This window comes from Lithobates pipiens, unplaced genomic scaffold (genome assembly GCF_037356315.1).
Source record: "Lithobates pipiens isolate NorthernLeopardFrog02 unplaced genomic scaffold, aLitPip1_a1.2 Scaffold_25, whole genome shotgun sequence".
Taxonomy (NCBI): domain Eukaryota; kingdom Metazoa; phylum Chordata; class Amphibia; order Anura; family Ranidae; genus Lithobates; species Lithobates pipiens.
Genome location: NW_027507787.1, coordinates 112,231,514 through 112,248,874, shown reverse-complemented (window position 1 = coordinate 112,248,874; position 17,361 = coordinate 112,231,514). Strand labels below are relative to the sequence as shown.

General features: G+C 44.0%; 1 protein-coding gene across 2 annotated transcripts in view; it reads right to left on the bottom strand.

Moving 5' to 3' along the window:
* Positions 1-17,361, bottom strand: part of TMEM132A (transmembrane protein 132A) — a 408,370-nt gene that overhangs the window by 290,682 nt on the left and 100,327 nt on the right. For both annotated transcript variants that reach the window (XM_077454804.1, XM_077454805.1), the window contains exon 3: positions 116-325. In XM_077454804.1, coding sequence (XP_077310930.1) covers positions 116-325 — 210 coding nt within the window. The remainder of the gene's footprint in view (positions 1-115; positions 326-17,361) is intronic.

Genomic DNA, 17,361 nt, shown 5'->3' with positions numbered 1-17,361 from the left:
ATGCTAACTTGCTGACTAATGTGTTTCCATCTCTATAGCATCTGATGGTTTACATTACCCCAATATTTGGTGAAATGATATAATACATACATACTGAAGTAAAATGATTACCCACCTCAATTCTACAAAATCCTTGAACTCTGAGGTCTCCATGATGTACTGCTTGCACACTTACACATTGGTTCTGGGATACTCTTGCATGCAAGTCAGCCCCTGTACGATGAAACAAAACATGTGCAACAGGGTCAGAAGGGGTTACTTCTCCCTTAATCACTTCTCCGCGAATACCTTTACTCTGGGCTCCTATTACATCCCATGGTACATGCTGAAATAAAAATGCAAAATATATTTTTCAGTTTATACCTATATTCCCAAATCAATATTCAAATAAAAAAATTAGTCAATGGGTACATTTATCGAGGTTTCACAGAATACAGTAAGCAATATCTATTCTCCAGAAAGTATATGATCACATAACAGATAAACATTTGTTAAATCACATATACCTTTTCAATATACATCAATTCAAATATTCTCTACCTCCATGAATATAAGATATCAGATAAATTGCAGATATCTTATCTTAAGCATAACATTCAGAACTTTGGTATCAAATACCTACTATAGGGGCCCAACCCCAATGTTCAGTTCGGTGTTCACCTTGCTTGTACAGAATCATATTCTTCAACAGTAATACATTTATCTTTCAAATACCTCAACATGTTATCTATTATTAAAATCTCAATGTCACCAGAGACCGAAGTGATCCAGCCGCACCATAACTTCTCAAATTTTTTTGGGCATCTTCAGTACAGGTAAGCTTTAACAGTGGTAGTGCTCTATTACTACTAGTCAATGTCTATGTTAAGTCCACCCAGAATAGGACAGAAGAAATAATAGGGTTTTTCCATTTGAGTGCTAGAGCCTTCTTGGCATTAAAGAACAATATTTAAAAGTGTCTTTGTATTACTAGACATATCCTCCTCTTCAAAGTCTCCAAGGAGGCACCATGCTGGGGAGTAAAAGTTTGGGATGGCCAACCTTTCCTCCAAGAACACAAGGGTTGCCTTTCAGAATTGTGCTACAAGTGGACACTGCTATGTCATGTGAAAGTAGTTCCCCTCCTCTTTGTGACTTTGATTACATTATGGGGAGTCTGCTCTGCCCATCTTATATAAACGAGCTGGGGTATAGTAAATTCTATGTAAAATGTTAAACTGTGTTACTTTGTCCCTAGAAGACATAACCGAGGGCAATAGAGCCCCAACAACCTCCGTACATGTTTCAGCAGTCAAGGTTGGGATGTCAGAGGCCCACTGTCTAGCTATTTTTCCCATCCTCTTGGATGTGGAGGATAAGAGAAGAGAGTAGTATCTAGATACCAGTTTACTATGGTCATGAAACATTTTTTTCCCCAAATTTTCTGGGGTGAAGTGACACCTCGGTCAACCCAAACTGTGCTCCTATTGCATGCCTCAATTGCAGGTACTTACAAAAGAACTTGGCGTGAACCTTATACTCCAACTGAAGGTCCCGACATGTTTTAAAGACCCCCCTCAGAAAACAGTTGATGTACATACTTAATACCATATTTAGCCCACCTTGTACCCTCAGGTATCTTGTATACTTCGCACAATTGGGGATTAAGGCAAAGAGGGGCATTAGGCAATGTATTCAAAGATGAGCCCCCTATCCTCTTATTACATGAAGGTGAAAGATTTAATGCGAAAGTTTAAGAATGTATGCTCCATCTTTGGGATAGGGGCCATTTCTATATAGTACATTTATCAATGACACATAGGAATGAATCAAGGCAGCTTGAGTGGCTACCGAGGCAATATCTAGTTCCGTAAAAAATCACCAGTGGATATGTCAGTTGAGCCACTAATGCCACGTACACACGATCGGAATTCTCGTCGGAAGAAGCTCTGATGGTTTTTCCGACGGAATTCCGCTCAAGATGTCTTGCCTACATACGATCACACCAAATTCCGACCGCCAAGAACGCGGTGACGTCCACCACGTACTATGGGACTAGAAAAGTTCAGCACCACGTAGGGCACCTTTTGGGCTCCTTCTGCTGATCTCGTGTTTATCGCGTGTTAGTAGAAGTTTGGTTAGAGACGATCCGCGCTTTTCAGATTTGTGCTTCAGTTCGTTACTGCTCTACAGTTTGTGCTTGTCGGTGCGTATCTGCTTATCAATGCGTGTAGTCAGTTAGCATTTGTTGCTCATTGAAGACTATATCTTGGTATAGTATGCTTTGATTTTCAGTGCTTATTGTCCGCTCGTTGCTGATTTTCATTTCGTTCTTTCAGGCCTTGCTGTTTATCAGTGCTTTCTGTTGTCCTTTCTGACCAGCCGACTGTTTTGAAGCCATGTTAAGTGTACGTACTCGTCGTAGAGTTCGCGCTGTGGGGGGGCTTGGTGTTGGGGTTCTTACTTTGACACAAGCCCGGTCCATGAACAGGGTGAGGAGTTGTTTCGTGGACCAAGAATTGGTTGCACCAGCGTGATTAGTTCTCTCATATGCCTTTGCTGCGTGAGAATAATCCTGATGATTTCAGGAATTATCTCCGGATGACGGACCCCGTTTTTCACCGTCTGCTGGCTTTGCTGTCCCCTTATATCAGCAGGCAGGATACCTGCATGCGGCAAGCCATCACTCCGGAGCAGAGGCTCATTGCCACGTTGCGCTACTTGGCGACAGGGAGAAGCCTTCAGGACCTCAAGTTCTCAACAGGCATCTCCCCCCAGGCTCTGGGGGTCATTATTCCAGAGACCTGTTCTGCCATCATACAGGTCCTGCAGAAGGAATATATGAGGGTAAGTTTTCTCCTTTAACATCACATTCTATGTATTTAATGTTTGCTAATGTATTGCATGTCTTTCATCATTCTATAATTAACATAATTGTAATAAGCTGGGAATTTCCTCTTTGTCCTCAAGCATGTTGGAATTTTGTATGCTCCTTTTTTGTCCTTCATGCATATTTGCCTTTACTAACCCCCCCAGCATGCTATCCGAAGCCCATATACTCCTATAGTCTAGTCAATTAACAATGTATTTTGTCATGTCCATTGTAATGCTTTACCCTAAAGACCCCCTAAAATGTTTACAAATGTTATTGCTGTCTTTAAATTCATGCAGAGTGCCAGAGGCTTTTTTGGGGGGCCCAAAATCATTTTGAACCCCCCTCCCCCCAACCGCCAATAAGTCAGCTGATAGCAATCCTCTATCTACTGACTTTGCCAAACCCAATACACACTATACCTACCTCTTTTGTGGTCAGATTTATGGATGCATTTCTCCAAAGCATGTAGTGCAAGGGCCTGCCTCAATGCTTTCAAATGCTACTGTTTAAATTTTTATTCTCCTATTATTATCTTGAAAGGTAATTGCAGAATCTACAAATGTGCTTCCATTTATTAATTTGTTTTGATGCCACTTATTACCTGTCCGGTGGGCTGGCAATAGTGTAATTAAGAAGGAGCTTGCCAAAGTAACACACATTACTTTGCCATTACTCCATTACGTAGTGGAGAGGGTGGTTACCTGTCCAAAACTTAACCCCCCCCCCCCCCCAAATATTTACAAGGGGCCATCAGAGGGGGTGATAAATCTGATAAGTGGACCTTATATTTTAGCCTTTAAATACTTTTTACAAGAAATGTTATACTGATGTTGGCCAACAATGTATGTGTATAATCTGCTTGTAATGTTTTTGTGCAAAATAACTAATTAGATTTTTTTTGTTTGACTCCACACTTTCTTTCAACACCACAGGAATGGCAGACTGTGGCCTCCCAGCTTGTCCAGCGGTGTGATTTTCCTAACTGCGGAGGGGCAATCGATGGGAAGCACGTCCGCATCGTCCCACCACCCCATTCGGGGTCATACTATTTTAACTATAAGGGGTTTCATAGTATCGTGTTGATGGCGGTGGTGTCGGCGACATATGAGTTTATATATGTGGACGTGGGGAGGAATGGCCGGATGTCGGATGGAGGAGTATTTACCCGGACCAAGTTTTACCGACGTCTCGAGAGTGGTGGCTTGGGATTGCCACTCCCCCCAGAGGAGAACGTTGAAGGACTGCCATTTGAGTTCGTAGCAGATGAGGCTTTCGGTCTGGGAAACCATATCATGAGGCCATTCCACCAGAGGACCCTCACCCCTGAGAAGAGGGTTTTTAATTACCGGATGGCCAGAGCCAGAAGAGTTGTGGAGAACGCGTTTGGGATTCTGGCCAGCCGGTTCTGCCTGTTTCAAACGGCCATTAATATGGTGGAATACAAACTGAATACCATCATTTTATCTTGTTGCATCCTGCATAACTTTCTGAAAAGAAACAAACCAAATTATGTGGTGACAGTTGGGCCTGACGCTGGACTTCCGCAATAAATGACATCCCTGGAAGCGGCCCTTCCTGGCTTGCCCCCATGAAGTGCGCCAAAATTATTTGGAATACTTTTCAGGGAGGGGTGCCATTGCTTTGCCAGCACGTTTGAATACATTTTAAGCTGGAAAAATCTGGATTTTTGAATTCCTGCTTCTGTTTCTTTTTTCTGTCTCCTAGTGCACTTGCAGTACCAAGTGGTTTGTACATTATTATCTAAACCCATTGACAGTGTAAACACCATTTTAAACGCAAAAAATGGTATTGATCATTGAAAGAAGAAGCCACACATTGTTGAGTAGAATTTTTTACTCCGTACACATTCACATGTGTGTTGTAAAACATTTTTTTGTAAAAAAATATAACATTTTGAGTTAGTTAAATATTTTTTGGGTTTAAGGTTACATAAACAGCCAAAACAGAGCATACACGACTATGAAACTTACAAAGTTCAACATTGAAAAACTTAAAAGGCAAGATCACACATTATATTGTCCAAAATGTGTGGATCTTGCCTTCAACAGATGGGGTGAAGTCACCCCTGTGAAAGCCTAATTTTGAAGATGCACACAAATTGGGAGTCAAACTGGGGATTTGCATTATGATCCCATGCCTAATGTCAACATGTGCTATCTCCCATCATGGGGGACAAATGGATGTGTTTTGGGGGTGCAACACCTTCCTCTCACCTACTTGAGTTTTGAGGAAGGGGTTGCAGGCACAAAAGGCGTACATTGATATCCCCTGATGGCAGATAGCACATTTTGACATACTGTGTGCATCTACAAAAATAGTGCAATTTTTTTGTAACATTAAATTCTTCCTAGGACATCAATCATGTTGTTAAGTTTTACTTCAATATCCATAGTTTTCTGTTTTATAACGTGTAAATTCTGACTGCACCACATGATGTCCTGGATTAGCCTCTGGACGCTGTCACTGGTGAAATTATCTGATGATTGTTGTTCCACAACCTGTACATCACCTAAAAAACAAAAAAACACACCAAGTATTAGAAATATGCAAGCATACATCTCTTATTACCTGAAGCTGGGGTGTCAGACACTCACCTGTTGTGGTCCCAATCTCGACCACCTCTCTTTCCTCTACATCCTCTGTTTGTGACCTCTGTTCCCCTTGGTCAGGAGGTGAGGGGTCCCTGGTGACCTCATATCTCCAGATTCTTTGCTCCCCTATGAGAATGAAACAAAAGGTATACTTAGCACACAGATATTTGAGGCAACAAATATGAATGATAAATATTGCTTGGAAGTGGGGTACAATTGTCTGTTTGGGCAGAATTACAAGCTGAAGACATGATTTATGCCCTACTGAAGCTGGAATACTTACCCTTTTTGGGCCCCCAAGTATCCAATGGAGTACCTGTGTTTGACACGCTAAAAAAAGTTTTAAATGTACAACACCATAAAGAAACACACATGGTGCAGCATTCAATATTAATAATAATAATAGGAACACATGACAAATACTTACTTTCGAAGAACTTTATTGATCTTTCTATACTGATCGTGCTCCCATAATTTGAGGTCCGACCAGCATTTCCTTAATTGATCCTTGGATCGTCGTACCCCAAAATTCCTGTACAGACTCTTCACAACTTTAGTCATAATCTTGGCCTTTCTCAAATTTGGGTTTGGGTATGGACCACAATTCCCGTCATAGTCTTTCTTCCTCAAGATGTCGACCATCTCCAACATCTCAGCAAAGGACATATTTGTGGCCCTAAATCTCCTCCGGGATCGTGACGTTCCTGGTTCCGGGCTTTCCTCCTCCTCCTCCTCCTCTTTACTGCTATTATAACGCACCTGGTGTGTCTCCGCCATGTTCCTCTCCCACTGCGGGGAATATTCTAGAAAGAATGTCAGGGGCGGGCGGAGTTTCATGCATACACAGTGTATATAAAGCTTAAAACACGTGTGTGTCGCAACTACGTTCTGTTTGCAGAGGAAAGAGGAATGGAAGCGAAGAACGTTAGACCGAAGGTAAGATTTGAACTTTGGTGACATAAGCGGACTATACTGAATCTAGATTGATGCCTATATTGGATTTTAATATTATCCTGAGATAAGTGTTTTGGTCTTTTGTTTGGTCTTGCAGAGAATATGTATCCATTTAAAGATCAAGAATTCCTGGGCGAATTCCTGGATATATACAGAGATATGAGAAATCTATGGGAGGTGAAAATCCCCTTATATCACAACAAAGCGGCTAGGAAGGCAACGCTGAAGAAGCTGCTTGAATTTGTAAAGACCCGGGCCCCCAATGCAGACATGAGGTCTCTGGAAACAAAAATTGGTAGCTTGAGAAGCACCTATAGGAAGGAGTATCAGAAGGTCCAGCAATCCCTAAGGTCAGGAGCAGCAGCAGATAAGGTGTATGTACCTAGTCTGTGGTACTATAACAGGATGCACTTTCTTGATGACCAGACTGAGGCCAGGGAATTGCTTTAGACTCTTCCAGCACCCCTTTCCTCCAGCCTTCCCTCAACCCCAGCTGAGGCTTCTGTGGACCAACCTGGGCCTTCCATCCAGGAGGAGGTTGAGGAGCCCAGCTGGAGCCAGGTATAGGATTTTTATACATATTTTTTTATGTAAAAATGATGATTGTTAATTAGATGTTATTAATGATAAGAAATTAATGATTTAACAAAATGTGTTTCACATATCAATAGACCGTAGTGGCCAAAAATGATTGGGGTAAGAATGAAAAATGCTGGGCTCAGAATGATAGTCTTTTCGATTTAGTAACATTAAATTTGCAACAGTCATGAGCTGAAAATTGTGTGTGTTTGATGAACAAAAAACTAAAAAAACTGTCCCTTTTTCATACACAGGAAGACCACGCCCAGTCTCAGGTGTCTCCCCTCGTCCTTCCTTACAAATAGCCCAGGAAGGGGACTAAAACAGAGGAGGCAGCACTGGCCCTCATCAAGGAGGCTAATGATGCCCTGAAATCCCCCTCAATGCTGTAGAGGCCTATGGCATCTACATAACCTCCAATTTACAGCAAATGGAGGAGGTCCAACGGCGCAAATGTGAAAAAATCATTTTTACAACCATCCACAAGGGGTTGAGTGGCAAAATAACTGATGATGACCACCTGTGTGCGCTCCCCCATCCTCCTCCTCCTGCCACAGGTCCACCTCCAGAGCCACAGCCTCCAGGGAAGGCTGTATGGAAGACAAGAAAGTGATTGCCTGCCTTCAGTCTGGTCTGAAGAACACACAGCCTGTTGTAGTACCACAGCCTGGGTACATATGTCATCTGCTGCTGCTGCTCCTGTTCTCTGGGATTCCTGGACCAGACTGACCTCCTTTCTATATGGACTTCTCAAGCTACCAAGTTTTTGAGCCACAAAGTTCATGTGTGCCTTGGGGGCCAAAGGCTTTGCAAATTCAAGCACTTTCTCCAGCGTTGCCTTCATCTTTATTTTGTTTTTATGATGTAAAATAAATTGTGATTTTTTTTTTCAAGAAAATACTTGCCTATGTGTTTTTCTTCAAATAGCAAATATAAAATTTTGGGGTGCGTAAACAGGTTCATTTCAATAATACAATGTCAAAATTAACAAGGGACACCAACAACAAACAGGTTTACAAATACAACATAATAATGGTGCTGTGGAAATGTGACCTAAAAAAATAAAAAGGAGAGCATGAGAAAATAATCCAAAAATATATTATTATGTAGATCTGGCTTAAATTAAAATAAAGGTTATTCAGGAGATACCTAGAAATAAGAAAGAATTAAGTTTGTGATAACTCTGTGTGAATATGAGCAGCAAAACAACTTCATTCTTCTAGCATTTAAGTTTTTCCGTTGGGAAAATTGAGAACATGCTATCAATTTTTGGCTGGCGGAAATTCGGACAGCTAAATTCCGATGGAGCATACACACGGTCGCATTTTCCGGTGAAAAGCTCTCATCTGTCTTTTTCTGTCCGGAATTCCGACCGTGTGTATGCGGCATTAGTAATAGCATTGGAGATTTGGCAAAGCTAGGCCTCCTTCCCCCATGGTTAAGTGTAAGTTTTCTATAGAGACTCGAAGCGGTGTTGAACCCCACAAGAACAAGGTAATAGTCCTATTCAAATCAGTAAACAGTTTTTTTGGGGATATAAATTGGGGCGTTCCACAGTATATAAAGAAATCTGGGTAAATATACCATTTTAAATATATTTATTCGGCCTAATAAGTTGAGAGGCGACTTGGACCAAATCTGCAAATTAGTTTTCAGACGCTGCATTAGAGGGGTAAGATTATTGGGGATAAATAACATTTTTAATGGTAGATAAAAAAAAAAAATAGGATTTTTGTACTCACCTTAAAATCTTTTTCTCTGTAATTCACCGACCGACACAGCTCCTCTCTGTAACAAAATGGGTTGTCAGCCCTATCACTGAAGATTACTAGGCAAAGTTGTAACACAACACTTCAGAACTTTTAGTTCCGCCCAGGGGACGGTCCCTAGGCTACAACCCCCACAGCCTGCCCTAGCAGACTCAGTACGTCAACAAGGAGTATAACGTAAAGAGAAAAAAAAGGAGGGGCGGGTGCTGTGTCGGTCGGTCGTCGGTGGGACGTCCCCAAGCAGTGCCAAGCGAGGGGTGGGAAAACAGCATAAAAACTTCACCCACCATGGCAAGTGGGAGCTAGTGAAACTAAACCCACAAAAAAACAGGGTATCCTCAACAGGAGTGATCCCCAAGACCGCAACATTGCAGAAGTAATGCAACAGTGCATAAACACAACAGTACTGTGTTTTTATCAAAAAAACAGGAAAAAACAAAGCTTGCATATCCAATTGCAACTACACGGCCGTCTGCAAAACTTTGCGGCCAAAACAGGCAGCAGCCGATGCACTGACATCTACCTTGTAGAACTTGGTAAACCTATGGACAGACGAACAGGTCGCCGCCTTACACACCTGAGCTACCGACGCTTGGTGTCGGAAGGCCCAAGACGTTCCGATTGCCCTTGTAGAGTGGGCCGGAAAGGGGGGCACCTGCCCCTTCAAGGTGTAAGCTTTTAATACAATCTGTCTGATCTACCTGGAAATGGTGGCCAACGAGACCGCCACACCCTCCTTTGGACCAGCCACCAAAACAAACAGTGAGTCTGACTTCCGAAAGGGAGCCGTGGCAGACAAATACACCTTCAGAGCCCTAACCACGTAGAGAGCGTGAAGGGCCACCTCTTTGGGATGCTTCGGCTTAGGACACAACAATGGTAATACAATGTCCTCATTGATATGAAAAGCAGAGACCACCGTTGGTAGAAAATATGGTTGTGGACGCAACACCACCTTATCCCTGTGGATGACCAGATAGGGCGACTTGCAAGACAAGGCTGCCAATTCCGAAACCCTCCTGGCCGAGATAATGGCCACTAGAAACACCACGTTCTGGGAAAGTCAACAGGGGAATCTCCCTGATATTTTCATATGGCGGTTTTTTGAAGCTCCAACACCAGTATCAAATCCAATGGGGGTAACGGGCACACCGGAGGGTCTACATGTTTAACCTTTCTGTTGATGTTGCAAGCTCATTGAACAGAGATAGGTTTTAATTATTTTCTGATTCTCCCTATAGTGTGGGGAGTGCTGACGTTTATATTCTTCATGTATTCCTTTTGGTACCGTGAGCCGAGGGTGACTATCCCAGTGTTTTATAGGTTAATGAGAGACCCGACTAACGCCGACAATGGGGAATAATCTCTGTAAAGGAATGTCTTGTGCTTGTTTATGCTGCTGCTGTGTCCCTAATGTACCGTTAGAAGGAGATAAGAAATGTATGCATAGCAATGACCCAAAGTCCGTTCAGTATTGTGCCAAGTGGGAGAGGAAGTTTGGATTCAATGGTAAATTAACTGTGAAAGGTTGTCAGGAGTTGGTGGATAAGCTTAAATTGTTAGGACCCAAAGATCAAAAAAGGTATGGGTTGGAAATGGCTGAGTACTGGCTTCAGCACTCTAGAATTACAGTAGAAGGAAGGAAAACAAAGGAGAAATGCCAAGCCCAACTGCCCCTAGTGGACAAAGAGGATGATCTCATCTGCTATACCAAGAGACCACCTCCTTATAATGGTCCTCCCCCTCAGGTGCAAGCAACTGCCCAGAGTACCACCTTCCCTGTGATATCCACCCCTGTCAAAGGAACTGCCTCTGAACAAAACCCCAACTCCACTTCCTTAATCTCTCCAGACAGTAGTACAGTCCTGGAGATGAACAGATTGATCCTTGAAACCTTAACTGACGCCATAACTCATGCACTAGGTGCCCCAGCAGGAGCCAAGAGAATAAGTAAACCTCCTATTAGGTATGGTGTAGATGACAGTGAGGAATACCCCTTGATAGAAGTCCCAAACCCAAGAGGAGGACAGAATGATGCACTGGGCCGCCATATCCCTTGACTATGACTGTTTTTCGACCATGGACTGACAGTGACATACAAAAGGCTACAGAACACTTAAAACATCCACAACTAGGTCTAGCTAAATTCATTGAAAACATAGAGGGATTACGGAATAGTTATAAGTTGAATGGGGTGGAGGTAGAGAAAGCCCTTAGGAGAGTACTAGGATCAGATTGGGCTTCGGTAAAGGGGGACTGGCAAATGCACAGGGGCGAGGGGATCCATTACCTCCAGATAGCCCAGACTTAGGAAACAAGTTGACTGCCTTAATGAACAGATGCCAGCTTAGATGGGTACAACAGACTGATTGGCAAAAAATAAATATGACAGTACAAGAAGACATGGAGTGTGTCAGTGACTACCTAAATAAATTACGAGAGGTTTTTAACGTGTTTTCCGGGCTCCCCCCCGAAGCTGAGGATGTGAATAGTGCATATCAGCAACAGCTAAAGATTGTTATTTTTTTAATGGACTGAAACAGGATCATAAGGATTGCATTGTTAAAAACATGATTACTTACCGAACTGCATCAGTTTTAGATGTTTTACAATATGCTAAGCATTCTGAGAAGTATTTGAAAACAAAGGCAAAAAAGAATGTGAAAGTAAAGGTTTTTGTGCAAGGTGATGAAGGAGAAGAGGATGCAGAAGAGTACACTGCCAAGGCAGAACCAGAGGGATCTCATAGAGGTTGAGGCACAGGTGGTTTTAGAGGAGGGAACAGGTTTAGAGGAAGAGGAAGGGGTAGAGGACAATGGAGGAATAAAGAATGGGTGGAAAGAAGGGAATGTTGGGATTGTGGGAAAAAGGGGCATTTGTGCCAGGGACTGCCCTGAGGGGGGGCCCTCACAAATCGTATTGACTAGAAACAGTATGTGTGAGCCACCTGGAAAAGATAGGGTCAGTTGAAAACTTACCATGGGTGAAGTTAATGGCTGAGAGACAATGTGTACAGTTTTTGGTGGACACCGGGGCCTCTAGGACCTTAATTTCACCCTGCAGATGTGTCTCATATTGATAAATCTACTAAATCTATTTTGGTACAAGGAGTAAGTGGAAAATTAGTGAGGGAATCACTGTCTGAGTATGTCACCATTGAGGAACCAGAGACTGGGGTCAAGATCACAACCATAGTGATCTTGTCTACTGTCTGCCCTGTGAATCTCTGGGGTAAAGACCTAATGTCGGCCATGCACATGTCAGTCAGTGCACAAAATAATGGGTTTGTAGTCTGGGTAGGACAGGGACCCATTAACCCAACAGAAGAAATACACTATTATTCCTTAGATGTGTATATGAAAGACAAGGAGACAGTTGATACTGTTGACAAAATTATTAATTATGCTGAAACCGTGATGGAAGGTAGGACAGTGGATTTACAGACACCAAATAGGGCTCACCGCACAATGTATTTTAAGAGAACACCAGGGCCTGATAGGTATTATGCCTCCAGATTTTTCTCAAAGAAGGAAGTTACCCTGCAATTAACCAATGTTTACTGGAGTGTTGAGGGATTTTGTGTATCAGCATGTTGTATACCCCCCCGAGGAACAGGTTCTGTTTAGGGAAAACGCCCCACATCTATCCTTGGATAAACCCAAAAGCAGAGATTGGAAAGATGTAGGAGAGTTTGTGAAGGAATGCCAAGACCTAAGAGATTGGGCTCCGTGGGCCTACCTGATTTATACAAAAGTCAACGGGTTATTTCTGTCACAAACCCTTGGGACACAAAATCATTACAACACCCTCGGCACACATGTGGGCTGCAGGAACTGAATGATACTTGACACAAGAGGATCACCTGTTCGATGGGCTCCCAGAGACACTGTGGACTAGAGGGCCAGCAGATGTAGGACTCATGAAATGAGTCCAACCAGTAACCATCACTCCAAAATCACACCACAGACCCCACCTAAGACAATACCCCCTTAAGAAGCAAGCAGAGGAGGGTATAGCCCCTGTAGTAGATGAACTTTTAAAAACTGGGGTGATTATGCCATGTCTTGACAGCCCTTGCAATACCCCTCTTTTTCCTGTTAAGAAGGCTCTGCCTTCCACAGGCTGGAGAATGGTACAAGATCTCCAAGCTGTTAACCAGGCAGTTATACCAAGAGCTCCTGTGGTACCAGATCCACACACACTACTGAATGATTTAGATCCAGGGAATGAATTATTTTCTGTGATTGATATCAGTAATGCCTTCTTTAGTATCCCAGTGCACCCTGACCATCAATTTTGGTTTACCTTCACCTACCGGGGAAAAAGGTACACCTTCACCAGACTGCCCCAGGGCTATTGTGAGTCCCCTACCATCTTTTCACAAGCAATGTCCTCAAACTTGGCTCAGTTTGTACCCCCAGGGGGAAGCCAGCTCCTCTATGTAGACGACATCTTAGTGGCGTCTCCCTCAGGAGGTGGTTTGTAGGGCTGACACAATGGCTCTATTATATTTTCTCCATAACCAAGGGCATAAGGTAAACAGAGCTAAACTCCAATTGTGGCAACTGCAGGTCAAATACTTAGGGTACAATATCTCAAAAGAAGGTCAGCGCCTGGATGAGGAGAGAAGTTGAGCCTTCCTCCAGCTGCCGAAACCAAAGAAACAAATGATGTCCTTTCTGGGCATGACAAATTTTTGTAGAGCCTGGATTCCCGGGTATTCAATACTGACAGCCCCGTTGGTTCAGGCAATATATGGGAGCCCAATGGACCCCCAGGATGCTAAAAAATGGACTGAGGAAACAGAGACAGCCTTTACTGACCTAAAACAAGTCCTTTCTAGTTCATCAGTGTTAGCCTTACCAAACTATGACAAACCTTTTTAACAAACAGTAGACTCAAGGGAAGGTCACATGACATCAGTACTTACAGTCACATGGCGGGCACCAGAGGCCGATTGCTTACTACTCTACAAAATTAGACAGTGTAACTAGAGCACTTCCACCCTGTGTACAGGCAGTGGTAGCTGCAGCTGAAGCAGTCAAGACCTCAGCATCTATAGTGCTATATCACACGCTGACACTCAAGGTACCACATGTAGTGTCCGTTATCCTTTTACAACAAAAGATATCACATTTGAGCCCAGCACAACACCTTTCCTGTATGACAATACTCTTGACACAACCTCACTTAACAATACAGAGGTGTACTACATTAAACCCATCCACACTACTACCACTTCCTACTGATGGTCATAAACATGACTGTACTGCTGCCATCACTGAAAAGGTACTGCCATGAAGTGATCTGAAGGATGTACCGTTATCTAACCCTGACATGACACTTTTTGTTGATGGTTCTAGTAAGAAAAATCCAGATGGCACAAATGCATCTGGATATGCATTAGTGACACGGGATGAGATTTTGGAAGCTGGGCCACTACCAAAACATTATTCAGCACAAGTTGCAGAACTTGTAGCACTGACAAGAGCATGCATACTATCAGAAGGAAAATCCGTAACCATATACACTGACAGTCAATATGCCTTTTCAACAGTGCATGTTGTTGCACAACAATGGAATAATGGAACAATGGACCACGATCTGTCTGATCCACTGTGAGATGGTGGTTGACGAGACCGCCAGCCCTCTTTTTGGACCAGCTACCGAAAAACTGAGAATCTGACTTCCGGAAGGGAGCCGTGACAGACAGGTATACCCTTCATTCCTTGGACGTGGTCCGGGCTTTGAGGGACACCTCCTTAGGGTGTTTCGGTTTAGGACACCAGGTATGGTAACACAATGTCCTCATTAAGATAGAAAGCCAAAACCACCTTCGGCAGAAAAGAAGGTAGTGGACACAACACCATCTTATCCTTGTGGATAACCAGATAGCTCAGAAACCCTCCTGGCAGATGTAATAGCCACTAGGAAAACCGCTTTCTGAGAAAGCGTTACATAGTTAGGTTAAAAAAAAAAAAGACACAAGTCCATCAAGTTCAACCACAAACAAGGGAAGAGTCAACAAGAGAATTTCCCAAACGGCGGCTTCTGAAGCGCTGATAGCAGCAGGTTCAGATCCCATGGAGGTAGGGGTGGTCGCACCGGAGGGACTACATGCCGAATTCCTTGCACAAAAGGTGCTCACTAATGAGTGAGATGCCAGGGGTCGTTGGAAAAAAACAGCCAAGGCTGATATCTGTCCCTCGATGGTGCTCAAGGCCAGCTTCTGGTCCACTCCTTGCTGTAAGAGCAGAGAAGAATCTGAGATGAAGATTTTCGTGCCCTCAGCAAAGTGGAGATTACAGAGTCCGACAGACCTTGGTTCCTTAGCACCTGGCTTTCAACAGTTAAAACCAGTGACGGTAAAGCAGGATGGAGCATCGGACCTTGCGACAGGAGGTCTTCTTGTATTGGCAAACGCCAAGGAGCATCTGTCACCAGGCATACTAGGTCGGCGTACCAAGGACGCTGAGGCCAATATGGGGCAATCTGTATTATTGGAATCCCCTCGGCCCCCACTCTGCGGAGCAGACGTGATCAGAGTTTGAGCGGAGGGAAGGCATAAATCAGCCAGTACTGCTCCCATGGAGCCGCTTGATGCGTCTGCCCGAGGATCTCTTGTCCTGGACATGAACCTCCGCACCTTTTGATTGAGCCGGGAGGCCAGAAGATCCACATCTGGTGTGCCCCACTGCAGGCAAAGAAGCCTGAACACTTCCAGATGCAATGACCATTCTCCTGGGTCCAGCATCTGGCTACTTAGATAGTCCACCTGCCAGTTTTCTAGTCCCGGGATGTATATGGCCGTCAGGGCCGGTACGTTTCACTCTGCCCACCAAAGGATGTGAGCGACCTCTCGTGCTGCAGCCAAGCTTCTTGTTCCTCCTTGATTGTTGACATATGCACCGCTGTGGCATTGTCTGACTTGATTCTGATCGGACGCCCTCAAAGTCTCTTCGACCATGTGGAGAGGCATAGCCTGATCTCCCAAAGCTCAAGCACATTGATCGGTAACTGGGATTCCTCCCTCGACCAGAGGCCCTGGGTCGATTGTACTCCCAGTACTCCACACCAGCCGGTCAGGTCCCTTGTGATCACTGTCCAATGAAGAGGCAGGAATGATTTCCCAGACCGAAGGGCCGGAGATCTCAGCCACCAGAGAAGAGTCCCCGACTAACTGGCTCACCCAAATCTGCTGATCCAGGGATAACGGAGATTTGTCCCATTTGGACAATATTGCCCTTTGCAAGACTCTGGTGTGAAATTGGGTGTACGGTACCACCTCGAAGGAGACTACCATGAGGACCAGAACTCGCATGCAGAAAACGCAGCGATGACCACCTGTGGTTCATCAACAGCTTTCCCTGCGGCTCTGAGAGTCTGCAGTTTGTCTGAAGGGAGAAACACTCTCGCTTCCACGGAGTCCAGCAGTAAGCCTAGGTACTCCAGGTGCTGAGTCGGCACTAGTACTGACTTTTTGAGGTTCAACACCCACCAAAACTTCTGTAGAGTTTGCATGGTGATCGCCACATCCTCCCTTAATTCTGAGGCGGAAGCCACTCTCAGAAGGAGATCGTCCAGATACCTCAGGACTGCGATCCCACATTGTCGCAACAACGCCAAAATTGGAGTCAATACTTTGGTAAAGACTCGGGTGCTGAAGCCAGGCCAAAGGGAAGAGCCACAAACTGCAAGTGCTCTTCCCCCACTGCAAATCACAGAAACCTCTGATGCCTGAGGCATATGGGTTTATGCAAGTACGTGTCCTGGATGTCCAAAGACGCCAGGGAGTCCCCCTGATGGAGTGCAGCGACTACGGTGTGAACTGATTCCATCCTGAACCTTTGTACATTCACAAAGCAATTGAGGGGTTTTAAGTCCGATTGGACATACCCCTTTCTTTTTGGGGACTACAAACAGATGTAGAATCCCTGAAACCTTTCCGGTTTTGGAACAGGCACTATCACCCCGCGGCTGAGCAGGTCCCTTCCTGCCCCAAACAGGGCCTCCCGGGAAACCGGGAGTAAAGGTATGCTGGAGGAAAAAAAAATCTGTTTGCTGGCCAAGAGAGGAACTATCTTGAAATCAGTTCATAGACCATTGGTCAGACAGCTGGGAGGCCCACTGAGCTGCAAACTACCGAAGGCGATCCCCCACCTGTGTGTCGGGTTGAGGGCAAACCTTCATGCGATAGTACTTTTGCTCGCAGGCTTGCGAGACCAGGGACGCTTTTGTCCTGGGGGAAAAAAAAAAAGTGTGGGAACTCTCACCCAAGATCCACTCCCCCACCAAAAAAAAAATGATGAGCTCATATGCACGAACACTTCAAAAGTGGTATTTCTCATCCAATTTTCTGTTAGTACATAAAAAATAAATATATATATATCCTCAATAAACAAATATGGTAATTCTATGAATAATCAGCATTCATTCAATTGTGCTTCCATGCAAATGTGAACATCATGTTCTTATCTTTATTGGGGAATGTTATTTTGTATATAGAGTGTTTATGTGGTGAGTTTACACTTTTCATTGAACAGAGTTTGGATAACACAGAGTTAAACGGAAAGGTCATAAATTAACTGCACAT